The 24,520-nt window shown below is 40.0% G+C and overlaps 1 protein-coding gene across 1 annotated transcript; it reads right to left on the bottom strand.

Annotated features, from left to right (window-relative positions):
- Positions 1–21: 21 nt before the first annotated feature.
- Positions 22–19,889, bottom strand: LOC149016403 (ATP-dependent RNA helicase DEAH12, chloroplastic-like). Its single transcript, XM_089154539.1, has 4 exons — positions 19,499–19,889; positions 18,548–19,405; positions 14,808–17,958; positions 22–1,456 (listed from the first exon to the last, which is right to left on the bottom strand). Exons 2-4 carry the CDS (start codon positions 19,370–19,372, stop codon positions 237–239), a joined length of 5,196 nt encoding a protein of 1,731 aa, XP_089010665.1. The 5' UTR covers positions 19,373–19,405; positions 19,499–19,889; the 3' UTR covers positions 22–236.
- Between the last annotated feature and the right edge of the window lie 4,631 nt (positions 19,890–24,520).

The following is a 24,520-nucleotide window of genomic DNA, read 5'->3' as shown; positions in this document are numbered from 1 at the left end:
GGCTTCTAGTTCTTCCTCAGCTCTAATGCTCACCTTCTGTTGCGCAATTCAAACAACCCTGAACTGCCCAGAACTCAGTTAAGTGATAAAAATGACAGCAATTTGAGGTAAACGGAGCAGCCAGAACTACCATATGTGTGTGACGCATTTTATTGCATTATGAGAAAGATAAATATGTTTTATTCACATGCATATGTCTATATTTATTCTAGATATATACAGTGCTGATTTAGATATCAATCAAAAGGTAGGTGTATAGAATTCAGGTGGTCATAGCATTTGTCACTGCTGCTAAATACATCCATACAGACCCAGCAAATGTGGCTCCCACACTTGCACTCGACATGGTTGCATCCATCGACCTTCTCTATTGTGAATCCGCAGGCAGGGCAGCCCTTGACTTGTTCCTTCCCTTCGCACCACTCCTTAAGGGACAAATCTGGATCATCCTTATACTGCTTGTACACATCACATGACACAAATTGATGGTACTCCAAGTGACAACTAGTGCACGTCTCTGAGTAGCAAGCTCCACAGAAGAAACGCTCACCAATTTTCCCAGGATCTGCCACTCGATATACTGAAGGACAGTCAGGGGTCGGGCAAAACCTGTAGGTACCACCACTGGCTGTCACATATGCCCCCAAAGAAGCTCTGAATAGATCCTCCAACTTGTCACTTGTCAAAAGACCCTTCAAGTCTGCAATCAAAATGAGTTCTTTACAACCTCCATAGGTGCATCTCAGAGGAAACCCATCATGGCTTTTAATTGCAGACTCACACTGCTCTACCAAGCATGGCTGGCAAAACAAGTGTCTGCAACTCTGAAGCTGGTAACAGTCCTCCACCTCACACAAGCAAATTGGGCATGTATCCTCAGCTTTTGGCTGCTCAGATGGTGGACTACTCCTTAGAAGCTTTGTAAATTCACAAATAATATCCTCTACCTTTTGTTTAGACTCTTTGTTACCACGTACCAATATTACATGACGGCGAACATTAAGCATAACCTTTGCAATAGGTACTTTCTCCTTGAGCCCCTCCAGGTTTGGGCCGAACTTCTCAACCACTGCTTTCATCAGGTTAGGTGGCAGCTCCACACCACGCAGCTGGATTTCTAGTGGCCTGTCTTCATGGAGACTCAACAGGGATTCAACCAGTCTCTTCTCAGCAATGGCAATTTTCTCCAGCAAACCGAAGACTTTAATGTTCATGTTCCTCCTATCATACAGGATGTAAGTACCAGTCACCTTTTGAATTGACTTGATGAGTGCCATACCCTCTTTTGTAAGGAAAAGTTGCAGTATGTTTGGAGTTAGACTGGCACCATTTATGGTTGTCCCTTCCATCAATTCCTCCAGTGGCTTCCTCAACTCTACCACAGTTTTTATAGCATCTGCAGATATTTTCACGCGAAAGGAGCCATTCTCGTTCCTCTGAACATGACAAAGTACACCTACACAGAAGGCCGATTAACTAAAAGTCAGGCAATAGAACTTACAACATAAGAAATTAAGAGGTTCTTACATAGAGAAGCTACAAATTCACCCAGTCAACTGACGATGCTACAGGTAATCTGTCGTTAACAGACTGTAATAAATATGATCATCGGTGGTAAAGCCAATATGGAAGATACATTGGAGGGATTCTTAATGACCGTCAGTAGGGAGAGGAGTATTCAACACTAGATTCAGTTTCATTCAATCGGAGGATATGAGAGATTCAAAAAATCTAATAGAACACCTCTCTTGGACACACTGGAACTGGTACAGAAGTCAAGAGCCAACAAGCAAACCCGTGCTATCAAAACCTGAAGAATATGATTCAGAAACTAGGAGCTACACAATATTGGTCTACCTGATAGCTCATTACAATATAATCTCAACAGTATCCTAAAAATCTTACTTGCCCCTAATTTGGTGGATGTTGTGAGCATCACCATTTTCAATTTGGTAAAATTTCAATGCATTTTTCCAGGTGAGAAAATGAAGTTCTTGTTCAAAGCCCTCTTTTGTAAGAATAGTTCAAATGCAAGTTGAAAAGCTGAATCAGATCATCCATCTAAAAGGCCCAACTGTTGTTAGGATGTGTAGATGGTGCGACCGTGCGAGAACAACCCCCCCCCCCCAAAAAAAAAAAAAAAGAAGAAGCTTGGAGTGCAAAAGAAGTAGAAGAGTTACAAGGGATGCTAATCTATCAAATTAATCAGGGGGACTATAGCTTCACAAGTGGATGAAATGGGTTCTGAAGTAGGTATGAAAATGAAAGCTTTTGGGGGCCATGAAGACTTCTTTCCTTCAGCTCAAGTTATTTCAAGTAACAAATTTTGCTTTCTTTCTGTTTTGCCATTAACCCCATAGGAGCTCAAGGTGATGCTCATGAGACAACTCACAGGTACTAGCATAACCTTAGGCATCCCAAAAAAAAAAATATAAGTATCAAATTTTAGCTAACAAGAATATAAATTACATGAACAATGTCTGCTTGAAAGCATAATTTGATTAAACTAATGGGATCTAAACCTACATGAATGATGGTTGTCTAAGAGCACAATGATTTAACAGAATATTAAAAGAATAATAATTAAAGAGAGAAAAACCTTATAATATTAGTCAGCTACAGTATAAAAAAAAGTAGACCAACAAATGAATCCCAACAAGCACATAATAAAGATAGAAACCTGTTTCTTTCCATTCTTGCAGTAAGAATAAACCAAATAATTATTGATCCATGATGTGAGGTATAAAAAATAAAAATAAAAACACACAACTTCAAACTTCAAACTTGAGCAAATATATTCAAATAACTAAGTTGCATGTGTTCAACTACCAGCATCAGCTGTGGGTGTACATGCATCCAAATAGGCATCCATTAAGTGATCCTAAATTAGCTGATGAACAAGATGTGTGTTGAAATTGTCATGGAAGCTAACTCAACCGATTAGCTATTGGAGCGTTGTACTTTTATTCATTAACCAAAAGCAGGGAGAAGGGGAGAAGGGGAGAGGGGGAGAGGGGGAGAGTACAATAAGGAAAAGAAAGGGCAGAGCCCTTTCAGAGCCAAAGTGGCCCAAAGCAAATTACAAAGATCAACGAGCTAAATCCAAGGAGCTAAGACAACCAAGGATACAGGATTTCCTGTTTTTCTTCTTTTTCTTCCTAGAAGACTTCAACTTGACTATAAAGTCTTCGTCAAGGTGGTGGCGCCCCTTGATAGAGTGGCTGCTACCCACAAACAGGGGAGGGCATCTCAAGAACAAGAGCACTCAGACACGATGAAGGTGAAGGAGAGGGGGCAAAGGGGGTAGAGGGACGGAATAGGCAAGAATAATAGGGGAACGACAGCAGGGGGTGGGCCAAGGGCGAAGAAGAGATGAGTTGAGATGGGAGCAGGGAGGAGGGCTTGAGTGGAAGGGTGAGGGGCCAAGGCTCAAGAAAAGAGTGACGGTGATGTAGCCTTAAGTGAATGAGGGCCAGTTCTTATAGGATCTTTTCAACAAAACCAACTCATATTGGACCAAGAAAGGGTTTAGAAAGGATTTATTGAAGATTTGGTTATGGGTTATGGGGGGTTTTTTGTGATAGGGGGTGTTATGTGATTATTTTTTGGGTAAAGGTTAGGTTAGGGTCTTTGGTTAATGATCATGCACTCTCAAATGATATTTAGGACCACAAGGACATGTATGGGAGATATGGGATAAACTTAAGATGGGAAACTAGGGCCTATAGGTGTCAAAATAGGTCCAAACTTGGAGAGAATGTAGGTAATTATATAGGGATATGATTCCCCAAGTTTGGTGGGGGTTTGGATGGCTAAATTAGAAGATATGAAGGATTTTTGGGGTTTTGGCTGACAAATATTCAAGAAAATAGTTATATCTAGAAATTAGAAGGCAAAAATGGGGTCAAACTGGGATCTAAGGTCACTAGGGTTGGGGGGACAAGGTTCCTAAAGTTTAGGACAGATCTAACAGTAATATTGGCATATATCTGATCTTGAATTTTAGGTCTCTAGAAAAGCCCAAAAACTCAAGAAAATAAAAAGAAAGATGATATGTGAAGGGGAATCAAATTAGCACTTGCTTCTTACTTACCTGTAACACAAGCTTTGTGATGGGGTGTGATGGAGATGGAAAGCAGTGGAGGCAAGCTACAAGCACAACCAAAGGAGAATTTGTAAATGGAAACCTTAGGTTGCTTACTCGATCACATGGAGATCCCTTACCACTGATGAGAAGCCTGCACTAAACTTATGGGCCCATAGAATTGGCCCTTGACCACATAAACCTGTTGAACAAAGGCCTAACACCCTTAAATATCAATCCTAAGTTGATTTCAAAGGGAAGTTGGCCAATTTGGTGCAGAACTTGCATCAGAGGGGCTTGGGAAGGTAGGCCAAGAGGGTCGATAGAGTCAGGCCTAGGCATGGGACAAGGGGATTGGGCCAAAGGAATAAACATAGGTTTAAGCTAGTGGGTTGGGCTAGGCCCAAAAGGAGAAGAGAAAGAAGACGAAGCACAAAAGGGGTGGAGAAAAATCCATAGGTAGGACTAGACCCACAAGGGGAGGGTAAGAATGGAAACAGGTGGTTACTCGAAAAAGGAAGAGAGAAGAGTGAGAGGGGAATCAGTCAAAGGAGAGTCAACAGAATAGGAAACAGAAGAAGGTGGTTGCAGGGTGTAGGAAGAGAGGCAAAGGAGAAATCAGGGGCTAGCGCAAGGGAAGAAGGCAAGAAGGCCGAACTAGGCAAGGAAGCCAAGGAGGGGGTAGGAAGTGACAGAACAGAGGGGCTAGAGACGATAGGGAGGTGTAGAATCATAGAAGGAGAAAAGAGGGGGCAAGGATCTTAGCAGAAGCATGGAAAAGCAAGGAATCCGTAGCACATGAAAGAGGAGGACCTTGAGCAGAGGGTGCAAAAAGAAGGTTCGAGTCAACCAAGTTAGACAAGACAAAGAACCAGTTCAAAGAAGCCCTAGCAGAGTTTGCCGATGGCTCCAATTGACGAGAGAAGATCTGGCATTACAATGATGGCACGAAGATCAACCTCCAGGGAATTTTGCAACACCACTTGCAAATTGGGTTAGGATCTGAAGGGGATTTGTCCCTCACACGGCGAGATGGTCGAACTTCTAGCAAGATAGGCAATACGTGGTCTCCATTCAAATTGCACTTATTAGGTGAACAAAAACACTGATTCTTCCGTGATAGAGATGAAAAAAGGGAGGGGTCTCAGTTGAAGTGTCAATACAAATCCTTGCAAAGGTGAGACCTTCATTCTTCATGTTCATGAAGCAAACAAGACTGGGGTATCTAGGGCAGAGCCGACTATACCCAACACTTTACTGCACTAGTAGTCGAGAGGGAGCCCTGGTAGTAGGACGACAAAAGGAGGGAGGAGTGGTCCTCACGAATGAGTTGTAGCTTGTGGTGCTAGTGCCACAAGAAGAGAGGTTTCTTGGTAATCATCAATGGCCCTCCCTTGAGCGCACATATCTTGTCTTCCTCGGCAGAGAACTTAAAAAGGAAGAATCCGTAGTGTAGAAGAAAAATCTTTAAGGTACCGGCGGGCTTTTACTTTGGAGAGGGAGGCCTTGGTTCTAAGAAGTTACCCACCAAGCAATTACTCCAGTTGGCAACTTCATCATCCAATATCCCAATCGGGCAAATCATAATGACTTAACTAATTAATACTAGGGGAGGAATGAGGCACAGAGGGATACTAGCGCTAAAGGGGATGGGGGAAGGGGAGAAGATAGAGATCCAGCGGGATAGAAGAGCATGGGAGGTATGGGGTGTTGGAGGATGCCAAAAGTGGAGCAAAAGAGTTAGTTGGAAGGGGGGTTGAGTGTTAAATGCACGGGAGGGGGCAGGGGTCAAACACCACCTCAGCGTTGGGCCCTCTTAAGAGAGATCCCTTAATTTCTAGCGTTTTGTACTTTGTTATATAACTATATCTCATCTTTTCCAGTGAAATAGTAATCACCTTTCCTCACTGCTAGCTCCCATTGAAAAAGAAGATAGTTTGAGGGTTATACACATACTAGGAAAGATGAAGCCGCCAACTAGGTATGAGTAGATTTTACATTCCATAGTGAGTTTCTTCTAGACAAGAGGAGCTGATGTAACCAAAATTGGCATCTATAGGCACTTCATACTTTAGCCCCAAATTCAGCCACAAACATGTGGCACCAAGGGCTGGTCAAATCTGACGAAGGGTATTTTGGTCATTTTATCCCCTCTTTTGGAGCCTCAGTAGGGCTAGTTAGAGGCAAAATGTTGTAGGAGTTAGAATCTACTTTTATTTTCTTAATTGAGTCAGTTGTGAGCGACCTAATTACATTAGGACGCTCAGTTGGAATCTTTTCTTCTTTTTTTTTTTTTTTTTTTTTTGGGGGGGGGGGGGGGGGAATGGTAGCTTGCATTAATTCACTAATCTAATTTGCAATCTGAAATAGACCTTGCCATCGGCGTCCTCCCTAGTAATACGAGAAAGAGCCTCTGAAAGGTCAGAAGGAGCATAGTACAATTCAAAAATAGTAGAACAGAATCCAGCCAAGAAATCGGCACCCGCTTTTCCCACGAACGTTATGGTGAAAGCCGCTGGATGAACCAACTCCCAAGATCTCGAATCTCCTCAACAAGGGCCACAACATACCAAGAGATTATTTATCAGCCTCAAATCATTGCAATGGCAACAAACAAGTCAAATCTAATTTGGACCCACCAAAAACAATTGCTCACAAGCAGCTGTATGACCCTTTTGAATGGCAAATAACTCCATGTAGGTGATGTTTGACTCCTAAGTACCCCCAGATATGGCAAAAACTACTTCCTCCGCTGAGTCACACCCTAAGGTCACATACCCTCCAAGACCCACTTGAATGGATTCATCACAATTGATGGAGATCTGCCCTGCGGGAGGTTTATTCCAATCCAGAGCACACGGCATAGTGACTTGAACGAGACTTTAATTCTCCAATGGGGGGAAAAAGACCTGTTGGCAGCAATGTCTTCCACCCGATCTTGCACACCATTGAACCTGCAACAGATGTCACTCAAAATAAGCTGCAGAACCGTTGTGCAAGATTCAAATTTAGCCTTGAAAATCCGATTATTGCGCTGCATCCAAATCCTATAAACAATGCTGCAAAAACTAAATCTCCTCATTTGACCGATCAAGCATTCTCCAAAAAAGTATGTAGCAGCCCATTCCAACTCCTCCTTCCAACTTTGTCAATTGGAAGAGACAAAACCATTAATGGTAAGGATTCTCTTCCAAAGCCAACTTGAGAAAGAACATGAAAATAGAAGGTGATTGTCAGTTTATATATTGTGTTGACAAAAAAGGCAAGACGAGTCATCAAGCACACCCAGAAAGCCAATATACTCATCATGGGAGGCAAGGTTTAAAGTATCGTGTATCGGCAATGTATCGGTCGAGCGATTTTAAGAGATGTTTCTGTTCATATCATATCATATCGAAGATACGTATCGATGGTCGAATAATAGAATAGAAATTATCAAAATACATATGAAAGTAATCTAATTTAAATAGAAAACAATAGACTCTATCTTGAGAAAGAAGGAAAATGGCCATAAGAACAAAAAATCATCTTTCAAGAGAGGCTCGTATGTCCAACCCAAAATCTTGCAACTGCTAGTCACATGGCTTGCAGAGTGCCTTGAAGCAGTTCATGCCTTCAAAGATTCAAGGTTTCAGCTCACATCTTTGCTCAAATTGGTGCCAAACGCATCTTCTAGTGTATGTCCAAGGCCTAAGGGGTTTGGAAGCTGTTCTCTTCGACATAACACATTCTTCTGTTTGAACATTAAGTTTCCCCAAGTTTGGTGGATGTGCAAAACCAGGAAATTTCTCCCCATGTACAAGATTCAGTGTCAATGGGCGAACTAGTCACAAATAGTAAGAAATGCAAGAGTCTGCAGCTCATCACGAAACCAAGCTTTTTCCCTCTTTTAAGTTGGATCTATACTTATGGGTATATATCATTGTGTATCGCATCGTATCGCTATGTATTGATGTGTATCGCAGTTTATCGGCATGTATCGGCCGATACATTGAGAGACGCGAGAGACGATTTGGAAAAACAAAAGTTTAGATACATATCGGTCTGTATCTTATTGCAAGCTTGCGCTACCAATATGTATTCACCGATACGAAGCGGACTGATACTTTAAACCTTGGTGGGAAGGCATGAGTAAGCAGCCAGCCATGTCAAACAGAATCAACCTCAATCTTTCAATTGCCATATTAGCCTCCACCGATCAACCTTCATTCCCCACATGCGTACCACTTCAAAAGCGCTCTTCATAGTGAATTTGCCATGTAAAGAAATCACCCAGATGAGTGTCTTCTCTTCAAGCCTGCTCCATGTCCTAAGTGATCTCCTCCCATTTATTAAATATAGAGAAATCATCATGTGGGTTGCACCACATCCCTTAAGAAGATCGCAATACACAAAACTTATTGTGATGATTTCTTCCAAGCACACTCAGAAGAAGATCCCCAGGCTGCAAGAGAGGGCCACTTGGCAGCTAAGGGTTATGCCAAAGCACGGTTTTAGATCCATCTTTAATAAGCATATGGGTGCACTTCCAAACTACTGTACAGAGGCAATAAATGGTCTTAAGGGTAGGTGAACATCCCTTGAGTAGTAAACCAAATCGTGTCGTCCTTGAACCATCGCTTTTGAACATACGAGAACCAAAGGGATGGCATTCGAGAGGCCAAATGCCAAGCATGCCATGTCAAGGCTGCGTTGTTCCATTCACCCAATCTTCGGATGCCAAGGCCCCCCTACTCAATGGGCTTGCAAATGGTCAACAAAGATACCTTAAAAGATCTGGACTCTGAGTGCCCCTTCTATAAAGATTTTGCAAATAGAGTCTCCAATAGATTGAGGACATCCTTAGGGAAGGCAATAACATTCAACAGTAGGTGACTACCCCAATTAGAATTAGAGTGAATGCAGGTAAGACAACCACCGTATGAAAGAGTTTTGCGTTGCCAACCTGCAAGTCTCCTCTCAATCTTTTCAATAAGAGGAGCACAATCATGCCCTAAAAGTCATTTTGAAGAAAAGGGAACTCCCAAATATTTTACGAGAGAAACCCAAGATTCTATCAATATTTGCCACCTCATTGGGATGAGTGTTACAAAAATAAATATGGGATTTTTCCTTATTAATAGAAAGGCCTGATTGTCTAGAAAAATCAATAAAGAGATGATCAAAAGTGGTAACAAATTTCTCATTGGCTGCTTCAAAGATAAAGAGATCATTTGCAAATGATATGGATGTGATGTCCAGATCTTTGTAATGCCAATGATAATCAAAATCACCCTCCACCACCACCATTGATAGAGAATCAACGAAAACTTGAAGGATGATACTAAACAACATCACGGACATTGGGCATCCTTGACGAAGACCTCGGTTCACATAAAACAGGGTGGGTTGAGTCCCATTTAGAAGGATGACATAGCTAGGGTCCACAATGCACCTCGATGTCCAAGAGATAAAAGCCAGAGGAAAGTTAAGCTTATATAGGAGGGTAAAAAGGTAACTCCACTGCACCGAATCGTACACCTTTTGCAAGTCAACCTTTGCAGCAAATCAAGATGAGCCTTTATTGTGATGATAATCATGCACAATTTCTCTACATAAAAGAAAATTGTCCAAAATGTGGCAGCCTTCCATAAAAGCACTTTGATTCAGCTGCTCAATTTTATGTAACACCAACTTTATGCGATTGGCCAATAGCTTCACCAATAAATCTATAGATTCAGCTGCTCAATGCTATTCGGTGTTAGACACTACAGGTGTTTTGGACAAATCCCTTAGGAATCAAAGTGAGATGGGAGAGCTTCAGTTCATCAGGAAGACTAAGGGTTTGAAAAAATCTTGAAATACAAGGCTAATAGAAAGCCCAGTAATATGCTAGGTTTTCTTAAAGAGAACAACATTACGCCCGTCCGTCCCTAGAGCACTGTCTTCATCCGCCGTCATAATGGCATAATTAGTTTACTCCAAAGTGAAAGGCTTGATCAGCATACGGGCCTCCTCATTGCTCAAAACTCCATCATCTTGAGACTCTTAAGTGACTACAAATGATCAATGTGTACCCTTGCAAGCATTTTCAAAATAGTTCACAGCTTCACAACGGATTTCATTCTCATCAAACAACTATCTCCCATTCCCATCATGAATGGAGGTGATCCGGTTTTGAGCTCTTCTATTGGATAAAGATCTATGGAAGAACTCAGTGTTTCCATCCCTTTCACATGGCCATGTAGCCCTTGGATTTTTTATGAAGCTTTGATTCACAAGCATTGAGAAGCTTATGTAACAATATGGAGAGCTTCCATTCCTAAGTAATCAGCTCAGCATTGAGGTTGGGACTGAAGCTGAGATTGTATCATCTCTTAGCTGAGTCCTAGTGTCATCAATCTGGCCATCTAGGTTAGAGAAAACAGCACCAACTCCATTGCTTAAGCTCCACTTTTAGCATGCGAAGCTTCGCGATGAGATTAAATAGAGGTAACCTTGCAACTTGACAATGCCAAATCCTCTACACCAACAGAAAGAAATCAAAATGTTTAATCCAGTAACTACAAAAGTAAATTGCATACCCCGCACCACCGGAGATTGGTTCAGATTGACACTCATAGGGGTGTGACTAAAACCCCACAACTCTAGAATTTGGTGAAGGACGAAGGGAAGCTAGCAACCCATTGGGGTTTGACCAAAACACGATCAATCATTGAAATTATGAGTAGGGACCCCTCCTTAGTTATTCCATAGAAATTACCTGTCCTCCGTAATACCGTCAAGCCACAATCACCCATATACGTGCGTCAGATGAGTTTTCCGTCAACCATAAAAGACACCCCCTCCTCTATAAGGTCCTTAAAGGTGTTGAAGTCGCCTAACAGAACCCACATGAAAGAGGAGATAAGGCCAATTTGACGGAGAGATGCCCAAAAAGACTCTTTTTCGAGGTAAGAATTAGCTCTATAGACGAAGGAAATCATAATGAGTTGTTTGGTATGCCCCAAAAAACTTATGTATGGATGAGTTGGTCAAACACGTGCAAAGGGAAAACATCAACATCATCTTCACGCTACAACACCCATATCCTACCATTAATGGCAGAATTGTAATTATTGATAAGTTTCTAATTATATCTAAATTGATGAGATATATTGTCAAATTGCACTCCTTAGCAGTTAGCATGCATCCCAAAGAGGGGAAAAACAGAAAGTCTATTCATCTAAATCCAATCCATAATGGCTCAACGTTTACCAGGGTTATTCAAACCAAGAACGTTCCAACCTAATCTATTCATAGCAGTAGAAGAGGAATGTTGTTGTCTAACTTGGCAATGTGGGCTTCTCTCTTGAACCCAAACCAAGGTGCTATGGTCCACATCACTGCCATCAGGTTCTTGGTCATCTTCTCCAAAAAGGGGGTTGATTAGATTCAATCTTCTAGATGTCATCGCATCCTCATTAGTAAAGGAAGATATACATTGGCGGTAATTATGGGCGTCAACATTTAAGTCAACTTCCCAAGATGCAAGGCATTGACCCACAAGATTTGAATTTGTCAGATTAGGTAAGGAAATCAAAACATTGTCAACTGCCAATGCATGAGAAGAGGAATTTACCATCTCCGACTGCACATTGCTAGGAATATTGGATAAAACCGAATGGTCAACGACTATAGGAGCTAAGTCAGCTTGATTTGCATCCACAATCTTTGGAGCTTCCACAATAGTAGCTTCCATGTTCACTCTTTCCTCAAAAACTTCATTTGTATTGGGAGTAGCCATGCAAACCGCAAGCACTAGATCAGCATTTGGAATTTGAGAATTAATGGGAGAAGATTTTGGGATCTCCATTAACTCCCTTTCCATGATGGAAGCATCCCTGACACAAGAGAATCTCACATGACTGACAGCTATTGGATGGGCATTGGATGGTCTATTACCTGTTGCCGTCGCACCACATCAATGTCTTCCCCGGCACCGGCCAGCCTACTTCCACTTCAAGGCTGCTGCTGCAGCTGCAGAGGCCACATTTCTACCTTCGACTTAAGGCTCTATCTGATCTGATCCTTGAGTGCAACCTTCGTCGCTATGCCCGAAAGGTTGACAAGTAGATCACACTAGGGGACCCCCATTGATACTCGATGTGCTGCGAAAGCACATCCCCATCAGCAGTTCAAACTTAAAGCAATTTGGGTAGGCCATCCTTGCAAAAGAGAGCCCTTCAGAATCAAGGGTTATCTCTTCAGAACACATAGATTCTGCAAGTACACTTGCCAATCTTTCCAAAATAGATGTCTCCAATAAGTGTAACCACAAACTCTAGAACCTCACCCACAAGGGTAGCACTGACTCCTCTTTCTTCTGCATCAACATCTCCAGCAACCAAGGTCTGAGAATGATGGGTTTGTACCTAAGTACCAGGGACCTTCATTTAATATCTAACTCAATCCTTTCTCCTAGAAGTCGAACATGAAAAGGCCATTCCCGATTCCGAACACTTCTGCTCCGCCAACATGCCTCCATTTCTCATCTGCAAAATCTTCATTGTGGAGAAGGGAGAATTAGCTCCAAACACAAATCCCACCACAGCCACATCCCAGCAATTAATGCCATTCTCATATTCTTCAAAGGGGCAATCAGTAATGCGGTCTCCATTCTCAATGGCGGACAGAACAAACGGGAGGCACTCAGATCCTTCTCTTACCTTATTGCAAGCAAAAGTCCTACCCAGGACCGAGGGCCAGGCTCATAATGCAATGGTGGGGCCACTGGAGGGGGGGCCCAGCAGCCATAGAAGGTTCCATGGTGGTAGAGAGGAGTTCATGCCGAGAGTTCACGGAGAGCTCTGAGGAATCTCCTCCTGAACTATTCATTAGATTCTAATTTCAAGTAGGATTCCTCGGTAAAGTGATCTCTTACTTTGCAAGTTGTATTTGTTTAGGTACTCTTCCTTAAGAGTCCTTCTCTCGTTTAGAAAGTTAAGTCTAGTTGTACTAGGGAATTCTAATCCAAATTGGATTCCCTAAGTTGAGTCCAAATAGGTTTCCTAAGTTAAGTCCAAGTTGGTATCTTTATTGGTCCTAGTTGTTTTCCATCAATGTAATATGGCTATAAATAGAGCCAACCCCCCCCCCCCCAAATGTAGCAAATCAAATTTAATGAATTAAAAAAAGAAGAGCATTGAGGGACGACTTGGAGTCATGGGAGAGGGCCAAGACTGGGGTTTTTGGAGTTTTCTTAACTCTCTGCAATTTCAGATTTCCTTTCCTTCTCCAAAGTCTCTGGCAGAGAAGTCTGTGGCAGCCATATAAGAGCTTAATTTCCTGCAATTGATCAGACAGCCCCTTCTCCTACAGGTAAGTCCATCCCCTACCCCTCAACCCAACCTTTCTCCCTTTCTCCCTTTCCCTAAACGTAGTGCTTCCCCTAAACCCTAATCCCTTGCATCTCTTTTATTTTTCTGGAATTTTCAGACTTCTTCTTAGATCTAAAATATAGTTCTTCCCCTAAACCCCAATTCTTACATCTCTTTTATTTTTCTAGAATTTTTCTGGAATTTTCGGACTTCTTCTTAGACCTAAAATTCAAGGTTAGATTTACAGCAATCTAACCATTAGATCTCTCCCAAACTTTAGAAACCTTATTCTCCTAACCCTAGTGACATTTCCTGCCGATTTCACCCCAATCAGACCCAACCAAAACCCTAGTCTAACTGTAATTCCTTTGCCTAGATTTCCAAAACCCTAGAAACCTAATGCTACTTCCGACTATAACTCTCGAACGGCTCATCCAACCTTTAAAGCCTTTTAAGATCTTCTTCCTCCAATTCCTCTCTACCTTCGACCTTAGCCCTAACCCTTACTCTAACCCTAGAGACCCTAGAATTGCAAAAAAACCTAAATTCCCAAGCTCTAGCTAAGAGAATAATACTGCAAACTACAATCTGATAAAATAGAATTATTTTTTTCAATTTTCAGACCTAACACTAACCTGGCCGAACCATAAACCTTCCCCCACTTAACTCTAGACTTCCCTATTCATATTTAATGTTTGGAAGACAAAACCCTTGAACCACAGGTCATTATTGGTGAATTACAGTTTATGTCCACATCAGAACTTAACCACAGAATTTTCAAAGCCTAACTTAGCTAAACACCCTAAGCGGTAGGCTGTACTGAAGCATTATCAGCTGCTGTCCACTAATATTTAACCTAGAACAGAAGATTCTTAACCCTAATCGTACTGCTGGTTCACTTGAAAAGATCCTGAAGACTGGTAACCAGAAGCGCTTGCCTGTGCTCTCGGTCTATTATGCTCAGAGAAACTATTTTCTTCTCTGCTGAACAAACCACCTGAGCCGACTCCAGAGAGGAACAAAATTGACAATCTTTCCATTGTTAATGATAATTTTGAAAAGGCAAAAAAATTTGCTCATCCAGATAACAAAACAATAACGATAACAAATAAACATCATAAGAAATACCACATGAAACACAGAAGTCATACATCTCAGGCTGCCATTTACAGTTCTAAAACAAATAACAGCATTGAGACCATAGTTGCCAAGATGTTGCCTGGGTGTCCAATCACCCTGGTCACCCTGCATGGGGGCCCCCTCCAACACCTTAGGTTGCCTAGATGCTGTGACAACCATGACTGACAGATCCCAATAGTTTGCATGTGTGAAACAAAAATGCATGAATTAAATATAAGAGGAGAAAATAGAGTCACATAAAGTACCCTGCCGTTGCTTGAAGCTTTCAAGTAGAGAATCCAGCGGTGTTTTAATAACATGATAGACAGCAGCAGGACAGGATACAGAGCTATAAAACGTCTGCTGGCATCTTATCTTCTGCCATGGAAGACAGGCAGAGAGCACATGCCCCTCAATGTGGCGCAAAGCCTTGGCTGCCTCCAAATATAGGCTTCTATCAAAAGTTATCAGAGCTCTCATAAAATAATCCACTGGTTCAGGAGGGAATACCTGTACCCGACAACAATTACTTAGGGGAATATTCATTGGCATGTAGGGAGCAATTTCCCGAAGAAGTGCCTCTTCACAAGCAGATGGTGGGTTAGTGACAGCCTCTCCCCTTACCAGGAAAACATCCAGAATTCTCTTACCCAATATATTTTTCAAAATTTCAATAATCTCTTGTTCAGAAGTTTCTTTGTCAAGTCCATTCATGACAATAGAATCCATACACTTCTTGCCAAGTTCACAACGGACAAACCGACCTCCAATCAGCAAGTTAGAACACTCATCCATGACAGACTTAGCATCCTGTATAGCACACTTAATGATTGCACAACCCTTACTATGCCTGCGTGGCCAAGAAAGCTTAGCTTTTATAGCAGGAAATGAAAGCATTTTCGCATCACCTCCAACGCTTACCCACAAAGGGAAAACCTTCAGAATGTTGCCATTGAATACAAAACCATCTAGCTCTGCAACTGCTTTTTCGGCAGCTTCAGGAGTAAGAAATGTTAACCTGCCCCATTTTTCACAGTTTTCACTATCTTGTCCAATGCAAGGACATTTTTGGAAGTAACAGATACCAGGTGCACGGTTCTCAAAAGTCATAAGAAGTTCCTTGTCATCAAGAGTGCCTGCATCTGGATGGAAAACATCCACGCTTAAAAATCTCTTTTCCAGTTCCAGATGCTTGATTTCAGCCCCAGATCCAAACAAAGCTACTGGGGAAACACTAGGTCCACCACAGTACAAGGACTTCTCCATGCATTCATAACTTAACCATTTCATTTCATGGTGCAGTGCTTCATCAACAAGACTACCAACCTTTCCCATATCTTCTGCAGTGGCAAACAACTGTATCTCACCCTTTTCAACATCAACTTCAAGACCAATCCATCTGTCCATGCAAGCTCTTTGAATGCGTGATTTAAGATGATGCAAGTTATTGTTTGACTTCCCACAGAATTTTTTCAATACGATACTTCCAAATCCTGTTTTCAAACTCATTTGCAGCTTCCGACTCTCTATCTGCGAAATGTTAAATAAAGGCTGCGGACAAAGGTTAGGGAGGCATTCAGGGTCAAAAGTTGTAACACAAACCAAATATTCATTTGATATTGATAGGATTTCACCAAAAACTACCCAACATGGTTTCCGACCATATATCAGCAAAGAACAAGAAGGATGAAGTTGAACATGTTGCCCAGTTAAGGCCACTAGATATCCTAATCGATCATATCCAGAATACATGGCAACATTTTCTGAAAGGGATGAAAGTATAATTCTTTTCAGATTTTTATCATGCTCGCTGGACACACTTGGGTCCCAGAGCCAGTTATCTGTGGCAGTAATATTTAGTTCACCTTTAAGGCAATGTTTCATTTCCAAAACTGCCTCTTTACATCTTCTCATGGTCTTTGCATTGATGCGGTTAACCCAACACCATTTGTTTTTCTTCTCTTGGGGCACATCCTCCCATTCCTTGTAAACAGAAAGAAGAGTTAGAAGGTCCCCATCCTGATGGCAAAATTGAACCTTCAGACGGTCAGCTTTAAATTTCTCTTCATCAGTGCCAACTCTGCAAAAAACGGCACTGGCATTAGCCATAACTGCAGCAAGAACAAGACCCTCTTTATGCAAACCATGATAGCAGCCACCCAGGATCAGTTTTCCAAGTCGAGGCTCAATACCCAACTTAACTAAGTACAGACCATCATCAGTTAATTCATAAGTACCATTCTGGAAAGTAATTGCGCCTAGCTGAAGAAGGTTCCTGATTGCCATGTCAATTGCCTTGGGACTAGGGGCATCAACAAAATCAAACTCTTGGACATTCTTGATGCCCAGTGCAAGAATCCTCAGAACTGCAACACCAAGATGAACCCTATAAATTTCAGGGTCCGGATGTGAAGGCATAGACTGAAACTCAGTTTTTGAGTACATTCTATAACATTTGCCCTGTGCTGTTCGACCAGCACGGCCAGCACGTTGATTAGCAGAACTTTGACTTACCCTGCAAACTTTAAGAACATTCATACCAGTTCTAGGCTCAAATCTGCTCTCTTTGACCATGCCAGAATCTACCACATACTTAACCCCAGGGAGAGTCAATGATGTCTCAGCTAGATTAGTGGCAAATATTACTTTCCTTTTTCCAGGGTAGTCCTGGAAAACACGTTTTTGCTCTTCACACGAAAGTCTGCCATGCAAAGGCAATACTACTGCATTACGGACCTGAAAGTTCTCACAAGCCCATTCAACTTCGATTTGAGAAGTCAAAAAAGCAAGTATGGCACCCTCTTCCTCCATCCTATGAATCTCAGTTGCCTTATTCAACACATCAGAAACATATGCAGCACAAGCACCAGAAACCGGTTTGGAAAAGGTTGAAGTTCCTTCAGATGCACAAGGAACATATATGATTTCAACAGGAAATTTTCTTCCAACAACATGGAAGGTTCTGCAGCTAAAAAGGTAATCTGAGAGCTTCTCTGCATCAGCTGTTGCCGACATTATGATAAGTCTCAGATCAGGCCTGTTGTTCAGCAGGGCTTTAAGCAGAGCCAAAAGAAGATCAGTGTTTAAGCTTCTTTCATGAGCCTCATCTACAATGATGCATGAAACGTTACTCAAATTCTTATCTTTCGAGTAGTGTTGCAATAGACAGTGGTCCGTCATAAAAACTACCTTGGAATCAAAATCTCGCGCAGACGAGTATGTTGGATAACAAGCAACCAAATTGTCTTTATAACAGCCTTTACTTTCTTCCATAACCCTTTGCGCCAAGGATGTGGCGGCTATTTTGCGAGGCTGAGTGCATATAACAGACTCTTTAAAACCTATTCCTGAATCAACAAGAAACTGAACTAACTGTGTACTCTTCCCTGAACCCGTCTCTCCAATCAAGATCATGACCTAAGTGGACAAGAATGAGAACAAATAATTAATACGAACAGCAGAGCAGCTGAAACCTCTCCCCCACTTTTTTTATGTTTCAGAATATCACAGGCAAAAGAGAAATAGAAAAATAAAAATTCTAAAAGAGAAGTTTTTCTGAGATATTTTAGTTCTAAATTGTAGAGGTAACGTTGCATGGGGACATATTGCACGTACCCCGGGGGGCGGGGGGAGGACTCTGCTTGTGGGAAGCCTTCAGTACGCAGTTCTTCCATATTGTGTACCAAACGGAGCTCTCATATCTCTAGAGGTGAAATTAGTAAACTAGACACCAAAAGAATTCCTAATAGGTCATATTAGTATTTGATCCCTAAAGTCCAAACCTACCCCACCCTCCAACCCAAGGAAATAAGAGTCCAGAAACAAAAAGAGGGTCATGTCAACACTCAACAGAAAGCACAACGTATACATAGTTCCACTGGCAACACAAGCTTTAATCAGTAAACACTGCTTAAAACAGGGCATTCGAAATAACACAGAAAATAGCAGTTTTGAGTATATAATTCAAGTTATAAGAACAAAGAGAAAACATTGAGAACAGGCGTACCTGATGATGATATATTTCTTGGAGAATTTCTTTCCGTGAAGCATAGACTGGCAAACCCTCCTCAAGGCGCCGAATCTCCCGTGACAGAACGTGGTGAATCTGACACCAATCAAAATCACCATTGAACCTTAACACCTGAACTGGGTCACCACCATCCTCCGAAGAAGTCAACCCATTTAGATAAGAAAGTATACAGTTCATCGCAGTCCTAAACTCCCTGATTCTCTTCGCAATAAGTTCCCTTGCAACGACAAGCTCCTTCTTCTTCGAATTAAGCTTGTCGAAGCAATCCGCAGGCTGACGCTTTCTGAGTGAAAAGATAGACTGAGGCTTTTTGAGTAAATTCGAGACATCAGCGATCTCATCACAGGCAAGCTCAATCTTCTTCTGCAACCGCTTGACTTGCTCCCCATTCAAAATACTACTGACACGTGAGACAAAGAGGCCTTTGAGCCGTTCTGTTAGTTCCTCCATATCAAAAGAGAGAAACTCGCAAGGCTTCACAGACGGATCAAAAAGATGAATGCCGTCGAAGCGCTGTTCCCAGAGAAAAACCAAAGCTTCAACTACATCACTCCATTGCTCGAACAAAATCTTTGCCGCTACAGCACACTCCTCGGTGAAAACAAAGAATTCCTTCGGGGATGAACTGCAAGAGCGAATTAAAGCCTCTAAACTGGTCTTGCAGAAACCATTACTCTTTCCAAAATCGAGAACAACGACGTGACGGCCCAAGTAAGAATCTTCTGGCGCCAAAGTTGGTTGCTCTTTAAGTAAATTGCCATCAGAGTCCATCCTTTCCTCCGGAGGCGCGTGACTTCGCATCTCTCGTGAGAATTCAGAGTCTCCGACGATGCCCTAGACAGAGTATGGTAAAATTTTAGAGACCAGCATTGAAGAACTCCCGAACATGAAAGAAATTAAGCAAAACAAGATAACCAGAATGCTTACCGTGATTTGGAGATAATAGAGAAGAAGAAATCGAAAGCTATCTTACAGGTTGCAGAAGTAGGGAAAGCCCGAGACGACAACAAGCACAAATTCTCGAGACCGATCATGGAAAAGCAGAGACTAGAGAGAAAAGAAGCACGAACACCACACCTGTTCTCTCACCATCTTTCGCGTCGCAGTCGTTTTCTCTCGCTCTCTCTCTCTCTTCACACCACTGTGGCTTTAAAATTGTCCTCGCGCGGTTTTATATGCACACTCTCTCTCTCTCTCTTACTCTCTAACTCTCTAACTCCTCTCTCTCTCTCTAAGTTCTCTTCCATTTCTTCTGCTCAAATCCTGCAGACGATTGACTCACCCAAAAAGAAAAAAAATCTTGCAGGAAAAGAGGAAGCTGTACTGTACCTCACGTTCCAATATTATTCCAAATTAAGACCTATTCAGGGTACGCATGATGATGACGTTCCATGATTCTGATCCGACGGTAGATGATGAAATCTGACAGATGAATTTATCGGGAATGTGAACTTAATCATCATCTTCCGTACTGTCTCGTAGTCTAACAGATAACTTCATTGGGATCGACATGTACATCTAATTAGTAACTGATCCTGATCAAACGGCTCATATTCGAGATAATCGTATAAAAGCTGTTTAGAGTCCAAGTGAGAGAGTGCCGGGTTGGAACTCATTTATCACGAAGAGTAACAATTGGTTCTCTTGGAGTCTTGGTTGACTTGGTTGTCTTGGACTCTTGACAGCTAAGCAATTGAAAACCTTGACGACGAAGAAACCAGCGGTAGGTCACGTGAGGCATCTTATAAGTGGGCCCAGTTATTGATCTTAGGTTGACGTTAGTGCAACATACAGTATGCTAAGTTGTGTCCACTTAGATTTAAAGCTATCTCAAAGTTCAAAGAAAAAAAGAGAAAAAAATATATCAATAATTCCAATAAGTTTATTTCTTTTCTTTTCCTTTCTTCACAATCAAACACGAACACAAAAATGTTTTTTTCGTTTTTAGTCATTTTGCAAAAAAAAATTCATATGAAAAATAAAAATATTATATATAATGTCAGCAAAAATTGAATCTATGACCTCTTCACTAAAAAGTATTACCAATCGAACAACTTATGTTTACTACTTTTCAATTTTGTTTTTCTTTTTTTCTTCTTTTGAATTAACTACAAATGTTGGTTGTTAACTGTTGATACAGAATCTAGCTCGTCCTTCCCTATCACGAACCTACAAGATACAAGCTCGACCTTGGGGGGTCGAGGTACGTCTCCGACGAACAAATCAGTACCACTATTATGATCTCAACTACTCAATAGATAATTCAAATAATTGATCACACAAAGTATGAATACCTACCTCCTAGTGTTTACCAGAGGTGTTTATATAGTGTATGGTGATGGAGTTATATTCGGAACAACCCTGATATGAGTTGTCATAGGAGAGTAACTCTTTAGAAAAGTCCTTTTACCTAACTAACTCTCTTCTCAAGTTGTTGGGTGGTAGGAGTCTACCTTCGTGAGACCATCTCATCCTGCTATTTGGATGGGCTTATTAGTGTGATTGGTCCTACCATGAACCGCCTAGCCGGACCTTGTTAAGTTGCGAACCTGGTCGGATCGTGCAACTGCACGGTTCAGACCGGGAGATATAGAATGACCATTTTAGTCATTAACATTAACCATATTACGTAACTTGGAAATCCATATGTAGTTCAATTAACGTCCAAAATAGTAAACAATCTGTTATATTGACTATTAAATGATATGATGTTGCTAACTAGTAGAACAAAATCCAGAGGAGTAAATCATATGTCATAAATGTCTCTTCTTTTTCGTTATTTGCTTGAAACTTTACTCAATATGTTGATAGTATCGGGGCTTTCTGATAGACACAAACAATTGATGCTTCAACCCATGTAATACAAAGGAAACTATACAACAAGTTATGTATACATATACATAGAAAAAAATTTTACTCGACGAAAAATCTTTTACATTAATCTAAGGACATATCTACAGAAATTGATGACACTGGGCAAATTTTGTAATGTTTCCAATTTAGATAATCATTGATTTAATTTTGGGATAATTACTATTGCCCCCCTTTACTTTGATTTTATTACTATTGTATCCCTGTACTTTTCAAAATTATTAATCCAACATTTAACTTTGTCTACAATTACAATTGCCCCCTTACCGTTAAGTTCCTTTAGTTTAGTGATGATGTGGCATCTTTATATTTTCTCAAAAACCTCAAAATACCCTTATACTTATCTTTTACTTATCTACCATTTTGTCAAGTTACAATAGTACCCTTAATTAATTGTGGAGAAAAAAGTAACTATAATTTGTTATTAAACAAAAAAAAACCACTAAATAAAGAAATAATGATTGAATAAAACTCAAATAAAAACCAAAGAGGAAGGAAAATCGAATTCAACTCAAATTGGAAATTGAATATCACTGAAAATATTTTCAAAGTAAATGAAATTTAGTGAAAGTGGGATACCAAATTAGATTTGGATTTTTCTCATTTATTTAATTCAAAATAAATAAAGTTTAGTGAAGGCGGGAAACCAAATCGGATTTGGATTTTGCCCATTTCTTTAATTCAAAATAAATGAAGCTTGGTGAAGGCGGGAAACCAAATCGGATTTGGATTTTGTCCATTTCTTTAATTCAAAATAAATGAAGTTTAGTGAAGGTGGGAAACCAGATCGGAATTGGATTTTGTGGATTTTATTAATTCAAAATAAATGAAGTTTAGGGTAAAGTTGACATTTAATTTGATTTTTATAAATGCGGTAACATTGTCTTTTGATTTCTTAATTTTGATGAAGGGCAAATTAGATATTACATATTCAAACTTAACGGTTACTTAACACCATTATAAGGAAGGGGGCAACAATAATTTTATAAAGAACAAGATTTTCTTAGTTATAAAATCAAAGTACAGGGAAACAACAGTAATTATCCCTTTAATTTTTGTTTAAGATTCTTAGTTATTTTACACGTAACAAGATATAGGATGTTACATCATTGCAATTATCAATGTCTCTTGACAATCACAAAACTTAGAAGTGTACTACAAGTCTAGAAGAACTGTCCAACCAACTTGAAGAGTTATTGTCAACGACTGAAGAGTCATCTTCCATTGATACAACATTAAATATGGCAAATTGACAACATCCACCATATGAGAATAATATAGTCATTTTAGAGAAAGAGAGACATAGAAAACTAGACATCGATGTAAAACCATTAGATATACAATATTAAGACTTTTTTGTAAAAATAATTATAAGATTTAGTGAACATTTCTTTTAATATTGGCTCGAAAATGACTTGGTATTTTCTACCTAGTAAAAAAAAAAACATGACTAAGCATTGTATATTATTAGAGGTTGTCTAGATACATTGTAAAGTGAGTAACAAGTCATTTTAATGTGAGTACAAGTAAAATAGGCACTCGGTTACCTAAAAATAAGTAACAAAGACATTGGAGTAAAGGCATGTCCTACAATAGTATTCTATGACATTTCGGCATTTTGCTATCCTCACCTGTCATGATGGTGTAAATTATTTGTCTAATGATTGACACCCAACAACCTAGAGTTTATTTTCTCTCACTATAATGTATATATGTGTCAACATGGTAGGTTGGGTCCATCTATGCCCTTTATATGTTCAACTATTTGAAGTAAGATAATGATTACAAAAGTATCTTTACAAGCTGAAAATAATTTCTCTTCCATTTCATAAGCAATCAAATAAAATTTGAAAGGATCTAGTAGAACTCCTTTGATTAATATGACATGTTATTATTATTCAATCAATATATATTGATCAAAATAACTAAAAATTTGTATAAGAATATTTTTGTAGAAGATCTACCACATTCATACATCCTCTCCCATTCGAGAAAAGTATAAACACACATCTTAATGCGTGTCGTGTCAACCCACCATCATGTGCGCACAAGTGATTCTTCCACGCTATAATTAGATCATTAAAGCCGGGGGGGTTGATATTTCTTCAACAAAAATCGCATGCCAACTGCATGCATTGGAATCTCAGACATGGAAATAAGTGCTTCATTATTTGCATACTTCAATCACATGGTCTATTATAGCTTATCAAACACTATTATAGAGGTTGAAGCCGATGGACTTTATTTAGCTTTAAACTCTTGTGTTGATAGAGTTATTTTATTTTCAGATTGTCAGTCTATTATTTATGTTTTAAATGGTAATAATCAACCCATTTATTGGGTGAGTATGAATATTATTAGAGAAATTCAGTAGATTGTTGAAAATTTATCTTTTATTGAATTCAAGTTTATTAACAAATCTTCAAATTCTACTGAAAATACTATTGTTCGTGGAGCAAATTTATTTGCTCTTTCTAGGTTTTTGTGGTTTGTCCCACCTCATTTTATGTATGTAAATAAGGATTTTTTCCCCTAATTTATTACTAGGGAAATGTTAATATAAGATTGGTAATTGTTGGGCAAAAAAAAAAAAAAAATCATATGGTCAACAAGGAAGGAGAATATTTATTTTCCTTTTTTTTTTTTTTTAGTCAAAGTAAAATAAAATATATTTGCATTCTAATTGTTTAATGTATCCCCTAATGCTTGACTTAATAGTGTTTTGTTGTATGGTCTAAGTAAAAGGCAGTCAAGTTAAATATATTGCAAACATGAAATACTTGTGCATAGTGCACATGTATAGAATATATTCTATACGAATTAAAACAAAAAAAAAAAAAATAAAAAAAAATCAAAATTGAATGCTTTAAATTCCTACGTTAAATCTTCTCGATTGAATATTTATAGGTCAAAAGGAGAAAAGGCATGCTCCCCAAAATGTTTTTTTGCTTAATTTTGTTAGATTGCGCTTGTTTCCGTACATGAAGATGAATCAATAATATCCTAGATTAGCTCATCCAGTCTCTTCCATATAGAGTGTTCAGAGTGCATTCCAAAAGCCACTACTAACCTATCCAT

The sequence above is a fragment of the Hakea prostrata genome, chromosome 5 (assembly GCF_041222555.1).
Source record: "Hakea prostrata isolate BN-2017 chromosome 5, UWA_Hpros_2, whole genome shotgun sequence".
Taxonomy (NCBI): Eukaryota; Viridiplantae; Streptophyta; class Magnoliopsida; order Proteales; family Proteaceae; genus Hakea; species Hakea prostrata.
Note: the sequence above shows the minus strand (reverse complement) of the source record. Positions and strands in the feature narration are given on the sequence as shown.